This window comes from Vitis vinifera, chromosome 2, assembly GCF_030704535.1.
Source record: "Vitis vinifera cultivar Pinot Noir 40024 chromosome 2, ASM3070453v1".
NCBI lineage: Eukaryota > Viridiplantae > Streptophyta > Magnoliopsida > Vitales > Vitaceae > Vitis > Vitis vinifera.
The window spans coordinates 9,276,822-9,286,616 of NC_081806.1; the positions used below are offsets into that span (position 1 = coordinate 9,276,822).

Sequence of the window (9,795 nt, forward strand, 5' to 3'; positions counted from 1 at the left end):
GGATGTATTAATGTTTTAAATTTTTAGGTGGATGTGTAATAAGGTGAATGTAAAGAAAGCTTTGGTCAATGTAAATACAATTTTTCTAAATTTTATCTCATATATATATATATATATATTTTACTATTTCCGATATTTTTATCCTTATCATTTTAGACTTGTGTCCCAAAGAATTGGAGAAAAAAATGTAAAAGAAATAAAATAAAGAGGAAAAGTGAAAGAAAAAATAGATTAAAATTAATAAATTATTTTTATACTATTTTAAATTTATTTAATTTATTTTAAATCTTTTAAATATATAATAAATAATTTTAAAAATATAATTTCATTTTACTTTTTTTCATATTTTATAATAAAACAAAATATGAAAAAATTTCTCAACATTTTTCCAATACCAGGAAAAGTTGGGCCAAACATGCTGGTGGTTTTCATTATAATGGGCCAATATGTGTTACTGCTTTCATGGCCGTACGGCCCATAATGAGTGTAATACAACTTTCTCAGCCAAATTTCCTTCACCTCCTCTTTCCACGCTCGAAAACCAGAGAGACCTTGAAGCAGAGAAGCAGAGATCCGTGAAAGATGGGCGAGGAAGAGGCTTCAAAGCATAACGGCCTCATCATAGGTAACACAGACACCATAAGATCATTCCTGAGATCAGCCTCCACAGACCCACACCTTTCTGCAGACCTCCAACTCACCGCTTCCACACTCGCCTCCCAAACAACCCTTCCCTACAAGCCCCTCCGAGCTCTTTGGGTCGCCTCCCCATCTCAGACCCGGCCCAAGCTCTCAGGCCTCCTCTATGGATCCCAATTCATCTTCACCAGCCCCAAACCCAGAGAGAAGGTAAACCAACGAATGAATACGATTCCATTTTTATTGCAAGATCGCTCCTCATTCTCCCTGTTTGCTTGCTGACAAAACTTAAGTCAGATGGCTATAATGATTGAATTGCATTAGGCTAAATGTGTGGAACGTATGGCAATTCAGTTTTCTTTTCATTTCTAAAGGAGAATTTTGATTTCGTTGCAAAATCATTGATGACTTTGTGTTTGTTTAAATTAAATGCGTTAATTAAATTGCATTAGGCAAAGTGAATGGAATTTTTTTTTTTTTTCTCGGGGATTAAAATTCGGGATTTTGATTTCTTTTTTCTTTTTTCCTTGTTTACTTTTCTCGGCAATCGAACAGACCTTTGTAGGAAAAGAAGTTTGTAATTCGATTTTCCTTTTTTGGATTGTAGGTGACAAGAATTTAAGCTTCAGAAGTCTTTATTTTTATTTTTCCTTTTTCCTGGATCATTTGGAGCTAAATGGAGTGTGATTGTGCCTTTGGTTTGGTGATGAGGATGATAATATTTATTTATTTGTTCTTCCTTTTTTGGGTTTCTGAAATTTCAGAGTGAAGAATTGAAACTACGGTTGAGGAAGCTTGCGGACATGGCAGAGAGGAATGCATATGAAGAGCTTGTTAAAGATATTACCCCAAAGAAGACTACCGATGAACCTTTTGCTTCTTACAAGGATCAGCTAGGGTTTGGTAATATTTTTATTTCAATGTTGAAAGCAAATTTATTTATTTAGAATGGAATTCATAGCTTGAATCATCATGATGTTGCCCACACTCAAGGGTAGTTGGACTAGGGTTTTATTTTTAGGGTGTAAGGAGAGGAACAAGGAATAAATTTTATGGTAGAGAAACTTATAAGATAAGAAATAGAGAGAAAGAAGAAACAATGAAGAAAAGATGGAAAACGTTATCATCTCACTAAAGCCTTCAAAGAGTCTCACCTAGAAGAAAATCAATGGAATTTCACCATTGAGGGTTGCAACCTTGCAATGAAAGAAATTATAATATTATTAATATCAATTCATTCATTTGATTTACATTGATTAGCATATTTATAGGTTTCTTTAAGAAATCCAAAGTCTACTAGGACTCTAATAACCTGTTATGATTCTAATTCTAATTATAACATCCAAAGTTTACTAGGATTTTAATAACCTATCATGACTCAAATTCTAATTATATTATAACTCAACTAGCTAATCCTATTTAGACTCTAACAAATACCAATCTAATTCAATTCTAATTAATATTAATCATACTTAAAGTTTACTCAGGTTTTCCCTTTCCTCCTTGAATAAACTTTAAAAGGCTTTCCCCCATCACATCATGTCTGAAGTTTCTGGATCAAATACTAAGACTTATTTTTTGGGGGTAAAAATTTTAGTCTTGGAATTGTTTGAGATAAAAAGGGAAAAGAAAACAAATTCACAAATTTCTGGTGTTTTGGTCTTTGATTTGTGCATGTCCAATAAAAATGATTATCTTTTACTGGAATAAGAATCCATTAGAATTTCTGACCCAGTTAGGAGGACCTGGGTGATATTAATTTTTTAATGATTTACTATGAATTCCATGAACTTCACCTAAACAGCTAGCCAAATTAAGACGGCCAAACCTTTCCTGAAACTTTCTTAAAAATTTTCAGTTTTCTATCTGAATTTAACCTCAAGTTGCCAAACCTTTCCTGAAACTTTCTTAAAAATTTTCAGTTTTCTATCTGAATTTAACCTCAAGTTGATTCATGTAATTTTATTATTGTTGTTGTTGATGCTATAGCATTGTTTATCCTTTCATATACATCCATGCCTTGTTATAAACTTCTATAACAGAATAGCAGTATAACATTGATGATTCGTGCAAAGAAGAACTGGAATATTCATTCTTTTTGTTTGAGTTATTTTGTATTGGTTTAAAGAAGGAAGCTCCTTTTCAGGGAAAATCAACACACTCCATTCCTCTAACTGTTAAAAATCAAATTATCTTTTTGCCCTCTATTTCATTGAATCTTTATCAAGGGATCTTTCTTTGTCAGAATACAACCTTTCAAGCTGTTCGTTTTCTGGAAATTCCATTTCTAATAATTGAACCCCATAACAGGTGTATTTGACATTTATTTTTCATCTCCAATCCTTCTAATCCTTGGATCACTTGGGCTATTGAAATAATAACATAGGATTGATGTTTAGTTATCACGAGTGATGGTAATGTCATATAGGTTCTAAAAATTGATTGGATTAATTACAAGGAACTTCTTATTGCTTTAGCAAATAGGATGGTATCTCTGACTTTGGCTATTTTTATCCATGCTTTCTCTTTCTTTTGATTCTGCCCTTCTATTTTCTTTTTCTTCCAATGATTCATAATTTTTATTGTAATTTTGTCCCCTTCCAATTTCAAAAATTAGTTTCATCAGTCTGGAGACATCAAAAGAAAAAGCATGGACTTGTATATTCTGTCCAAAAAGAAGTGGTGAATGTACATTTGCTTTCATTATGGTTGAAATATGGTGACTGTTTTATGTTTTCTGGATAAGAAACTATAACTTTTTACAAAAGTAGGGGAGAAATAAAAAATGGGAGGAATGTCCTAATAAAAGACCAAAAGAAGCAAGAGAAAGAACAAAAGTTTCTATGGTAACTAGTTGGCTTAAAAGGACTTTAAAGTAGTACTTCTTTTGGAAAGTAACCAACTTATAATAAGCTAACATATGGAGCCACTGAGGGAAGCCCTCATCCAAGCTCCCATGTCAAAGATCTCTCTATAAGGATACAGACATCTCCAGCACCTTGTCAACCATCTTTTAAAGCTGCATTATGTAACCCATTCATATTAGAACTAGAATCCTATAGGAGATGGAATCCAAGTTTAGAGCTGTGGGACACTTTGCATGCAGAAAGGAACCACTGTAATCCACTTTCTGAGGATGGAAGAATAGCTAGGTAGTATGTGTGGTTTAAAAATTAAAATTAAGGTGATTAAGGACATAAAAATTGAATATCATGTGATATTGCACAATATTAGGATGAACACTTCTGTGATAACAGCCAATTAGGTTATGTGAAGCCAGCATCATCTGATGTGTAACTATTCATTTGATGAATAACAAGAATCGATAAGAGGAGACATGAACTTAACAGTGAGTGAGGATACTGTGGTAGGATCTAACATTGAAACACCTAAGGTTGCTTGTTTGGACAGCCTAGAAGCAGCTTAGGAGAGGATAATGACCATGGATCAGTTGAAAGGAGGCTTGAAGCTTCATGAATAGATGCTATATGTGTAGGGATGAAGAAGAATCAATTGATCATATTCTCCTTCATTGTGCTAAAACAAAAATTCTGTGGCAACTAGTATTCTCCTTGTTTGGATAGTATAAGTAATGTCAGTTAGAGTAAACCTCTTAAGCTAGCAGGTTTCTTTTGTTGCGAATAAGCATAAGAAGGTATGGGAGGCTGCTTCTTTGTGTTAATTTTGGCCTATCTTGAAGGAAAGAAATTGGATGTCGTTTGATGCTCAAAACCTCCTTTATGGATAACTTTCTGGATTAGATAAAAATGGACATAGATGACGCATCAATGTTTATGGTAGACTTTGTTGATTGGTTAGGATCAATGTAAGAGGAGGAATTTTTATTTTATTTTTACTCTGTTCTAATTCTTTGCCTTTTGGTACCCTTATATAAATCTTGTGTATTGTGGTGCCCCACTTTGTTAGGCACTGTAAATGTAATTTTATGATTTTCTATCAAAATAAGATATGTTTCCATTGTGTTTTATATAACATTTCATGGTATAGATCTGTCATCTAGAATGGAGTTACACAAAATGGGAGCCATCAACCAAAAATAATATAAAGGGTCAACTTTGGTTGACCTCTTTAACCCCATCTTAATTTTTGACTTGTATGTTGTGATGGCAACTTCAAAATTTTAAATTGGCCCTATTCTTCCTCATGGATTTGTAGAAAAAAATATGATAAACATGTAACAATTCAAATTTCTTAGTACCTTAAATTGTGGGTGTATATATTGTCATCGACTTGAATGGCAAATATAAGGTGAAAAGAGAAAAATGTCTTCTACAAATTTTTTTACTCCCTTGGCATTGGTTAGTAATTTAGTTTACTAACTTAGAAGGGTATGGATCTTTAGAAATATAGAACTACCCATTGTTAATCAAGATGGATAATTATACCCCAGCATAAAATACTTTTCCATCCTTCTTGGGTTTTTATATTGCTAAGACTGTTTAGTACATTGATTCTACCTACAAGAATCATGACAGACCATAATCAGAAACCATTCAGTGACAAGGAATGATTTATACTTGGGGAATTTTGTTGGATGAGTTATGATGTGTGTAAAGATGGGAAATAATTTAAGATTTGGGAATTTTGCAGAATTTGGGATGTGTAAAATGTGGAAAACTATAGAACTCATTGATAATATGAATTCTAGGTGAGCATTCTGGGAACAAGTCAGAAAACATTTAATTATATTAACAGATCTAATAGAGGTGAATTACTTGATAGGATACTCCAATAGAGCTTAGTTGTGAAAGGGATGCATGTAACTGACAACCTAACACCAGGTAGTTAGGATTAAGGTTTTATTAATTTGAGTTGAGTTATGCTGTAGGCATTCTAATTTGCATTGTCGTATAACTATTGAGATTTGTGCATTTTTTTTTTCTTTTATAAGTTATAGCTAATAATAGTTGTATTATTGCAAGATTATTGTCACATAAATTCATTTAGTCCCAGAAGTTGGAGAATTTGTTTTATAGGTTAAATTTAAGTGAAGCCACCTCCATGTTTGACAGTTAAGAATTTTTTATTTTTTATTTTTCTAGATGTCATTCACTGTGCACTTAAATTCCATGGCCATGATCATTTCTTGAATGTAGTTTAGTTTATACACAAGCAAGTGTAGGCAATTCTGAGATGAATTCAAGTAGATTACAGAATTTGTACTGGCTGCTTTACCATGATCTTGACGTCTGAAATGAATTTGCTTACGTAGACTTGGGGAGTTGCTATATTTTATATATAGAAGTTACTACTGTTTTCTATTTTAAAAATAGAAATCAAGAAGTGAATCCAAATGAGCATTTATTTTCCTAATTTTGTAGAATTGTACAATATAAATACCATATCATTTTGTCAAAATTCAAGAATAAAAATTGTTGAGTTCCACAAATTTTAAACTAAAGTTTGAGTTCCCCGATAATTTTGTGTTTTCCATTTTCCCTTACCCTTTAACCACAGATGTTTCATTCTATTTTTTCTTTTTTTGCTCTCTTTTTCCAATGGTTGTACTAGATGTTTATTTAACTTCTGAGATGTTGTTTCTATGTGCTCTTCACCTTCATTTGGATGCACTGAAGCTAATATCAGTCTTAAACTCACTGCAGGTTTACATGTTGTGGTTACAATGTTTTCTGGCTATTTGGTTGGATATGCTGCATTCAGAGCATTGTTTAGTCACAACCCTGTCATGGTACCCTTTCAGTGACCTTGAATTTATATAAGTTCTATTTCTTGAAAAATGTTAAAACACGTTTCCCTATTCCTCATGGGAGATTATTTTCTTTGTAAGTTTGGTTCTCTTTAATTATAGTGTTATTGAAATTGATGGTTCTCTAATCCTAAATTTCAGAATGCTGCTGGAGGAATCCTTGGATTGGTTTGTGCCATGCTTGTAGAAACCCTTCTTTTCATAATTAGGACTTCCAGCCACGATTTGAGATCCTCATCTTCTACTTCCCGGATGAAGAAGAATCAATAAACCTGGTCTTAAGAGGTTGGCTCTTTCCTATGCTTTTTCTTGTGATGGTCATAGTTTTAAAGATGTAATAACTTTATTGTTCAAGTTAATTGATTCAAATCAAGTAGCAAGGCCCTTGTGGCTCATTGCTTGCAAAAGTAAAGTAAGAAAAGCTTTTTGTGATATAGCATGAGATTTAGAAAAAGTTTGGCATATAAGAAACTTTTAAGGATGAAGTATGGTCGAAGATATAAAAACAGCAAATGAATCATGATTTGCATGAGCAGATTCTGATACAGAACTTCAAATAGGAAACCCTTTTTAAATGGCAATGAACTTTATTAATTATTTTTTCTTTAGGGCAGTTGATTGATTCACATTTAATTAGAAAGAAATTCAACTTTTGGAACTTCCATGTGCCAATCTAAACAGGTTTATTTTGTGCGTAAGAAAAGTAGCACTGAGAAAGAATAAAATATGCAACCTCTCTCTCTCTCTCTCTCTCTCTCTCTCTCATGCAGGAAGGCACACACTATGTGCATTTGCAAACATGCATATGAAGTTTTTCTCCTTAATTGCTTGGTCTGGGTCTTCCAAAATCAAATGGTCATCTATAAGAACCTTAGCATTATAGTTTTTCACGTTTTTAGTCATCATTGAATGCATAGATTTTAGGCAATAAATTCACAGTTTTAGACTAGTCTCTATTGGGTTATTGTTTGATATTCCTATGGGAACCATATATTTTTAGGTCTCATACCAAAAAATAATAGATTTGCTATAAACACATTTGGGAAGAGACAAATTGAGACTGTAGTTTCAACATTTCAAAAATTTGTTTATAAATTGATCATTGATCATTGATCATGTAATGTCTGGGACCAATGTGTTTGATATGAAGAATATATCACTAATTGAGTAGTGTTTGGGACTAATGTAGTTGATAGGAAGGATAAAATCAATGATGATAATTAAATTGATTGCATTAATGAAGAAAAATTGTTGAAGATTCTTTGCTTTTGGGTTACTTTGGGGCTTTGTCACTGGAACATGTAGCGGAGGATAACATAGATTAGCTAACAGTTGCTCATCTAATGCTTTATTTGTCAAGGGTTATTTGATTAAAAGGCCTCTCAAAACCCAATTTTTGAAATTTTACCTTCCACCCTTTTTTGGCATCATTTGGATAAAAATATCCTCATCATTTTCTTGTAAAAATAGCATTTCTTTTAAAACCTACATATAAATACTTCAAATAGAAAACGATATTTATGTCAAAAATGGGTTACTTTTTCAGAAAAAACATGAGAAGGGTTAGATTTCCGATTTAGGGGTTATTTCATCCCTTTTAACCAAATATTTCATTTATCAAGTGCTTTGAGCTTTGTCTCGGTGAGACTTCTTTATTAGTAACTTGTGGAATCCAATTATTGAAAAGATTACTGATCACTATGAAGATGTTATATATTTCACTGTGGTTTTTTGTTTTTTTTTTTCTAGGTTGGGAACGGGTTATCACTGTCATTGAAACCTACCCGAGTCTATACTGTTTTGAATTGCGCAAGTTTTTCCTGGACCTGTTCCACTCAACCAATGAACTTTCTTCATGAGAAGTTCTTAATATTAACCAAGTTAGAGCGTATTGGTAGGGGGTTGTCTGCAGTGATCAGAGGTGTCCATCCTTAAAAAATAATGCTAAAGTGAGCCCCCCTGAAGCTATCCTCCATTTATCATGAACATGGTATCTATGGGGTCATCCCGACGCCACCCTTTAGGTGGGCTCTTAACCTAGTGAATCCTCTCCTGGTTTTTCGTTTATACAGAAAAAGGTGATTTGCAAAGCTCTAGAAAAGCAAGGTTTTCTTAAGAGTAACAGAAGATATCTTTGGTAGTGCACAAACAACCATCTAGAGTTCTGGGCTGGAAGTAGGTCAGCAGTAAAACTGCTGGAAAGGAAGGAGTGTGTAGTGTGGTTGTGATGGGGCAATGGGAGGGAATAGTTAAGTGGAGTCCGGTTCTATCCAAACTGGAACAAGGGCCCATGGCCATTAAAAACAAAAAAAAAAAAAAGTGATAAGGAAATTCCGTACTCTACAAAACCGAGAAAAGCCTTTTCTATCTTGTTTTTTATAAGGTTATGTTTGGTTCGAAAACAAAGGGAAGAAAAAAATCATTTTAAGGAAAATGATTTTTTTTATGCTTGGTTGTCCTATAAAATATTTTAAATAAAATTAAATATAATTAAAATTAATTAAAAATTTATATATTTTAAAATTATTTAATCTTTATATTGATGAGTTAAAATAAATAAAATGAGTTTAAAATAGCAAATAAAAATAATTTATCATCTTTAACTCTATTTTTTATTTTCCTTCGATTTTTCTTTTCTTTTACTTTTCCTCTTTATTTTATTTCCTTTCCATTTTTCCTCAAACTTTGTGAAAATCAAACATAGCTTAAGACTATGTTTGGTTCTCAGAAAATTTGAGGGAAAATGCAAGGGAAAGAAAATATAAAGGAAAAATAGAAGAAAAGAAAAAGTGAAGGAAAATAAAAAATGGATTAAAAGTTGATAAGTTATTTTTATTTTTTACTTCAAACTCATTTTATTTATTTTAACTCATTAATATAAAGATTAAATAATTTTAAAATACATAGGTTTTTAATTAGTTTTAATTATATTTTATTTTCTTTTATATTTTTCATATGACAACCAAACATGAAAAAATCATTTTCCTTTGCATTTTTTTTCTTTCCTTAGTATTTTCCGGGAACCAAACATAGCTTAAGAGTTTTAGAATGTCGACAGTCTCATTTCTTTTGTTTATATATAGCAGTTATGATAAAACTTGAACATATTTCAAGTTTTTAAACATATTTTTGTTTTATAAAATAATTTTTAAAAATTATATTTTAGAAATATTTTCGAAAACACCTCTGATTTTCAATTGGTATATCCTTTTTTTTTTTTTTAATCCTAATGGTTTTTTCCCTACTTGCTCTGCCTTTTATCTTAAGAACCGGTTGAACTTACGACTTTCAGTACCCTCTTTTGAACATTGTGGGTGCCTGAGTCAGAAGATGTGCACCCTCTTTTGTCATGGACCAGACAATCAAAATACAGTATCATTCCATTTAAGATAGAAGGATAAGGTTTTATGCATATTTATGAATTGGGC

General features: G+C 32.1%; 1 protein-coding gene across 1 annotated transcript; it reads left to right on the top strand.

Moving 5' to 3' along the window:
* The first annotated feature begins 463 nt into the window (after positions 1 to 463).
* LOC100259119 (uncharacterized) lies at positions 464 to 6,801 on the top strand. The gene is made up of 4 exons (XM_002279731.4): positions 464 to 849; positions 1,404 to 1,542; positions 6,264 to 6,349; positions 6,509 to 6,801. Exons 1-4 carry the CDS (start codon positions 583 to 585, stop codon positions 6,635 to 6,637), a joined length of 621 nt encoding a protein of 206 aa, XP_002279767.1. The 5' UTR covers positions 464 to 582; the 3' UTR covers positions 6,638 to 6,801.
* The last annotated feature ends 2,994 nt before the right edge of the window (positions 6,802 to 9,795 follow it).

Bases quoted from the DNA above. Each gene is read 5' to 3' on its own strand.
- LOC100259119 (XM_002279731.4), top strand. From the start codon at position 583: ATGGGCGAGGAAGAGGCTTCAAAGCATAACGGCCTCATCATAGGTAAC. The intron at 850-1,403 runs GTAAACCAACGA...CTGAAATTTCAG, and splicing joins GCCCCAAACCCAGAGAGAAG to AGTGAAGAATTGAAACTACG. The intron at 1,543-6,263 runs GTAATATTTTTA...AACTCACTGCAG, and splicing joins CAAGGATCAGCTAGGGTTTG to GTTTACATGTTGTGGTTACA.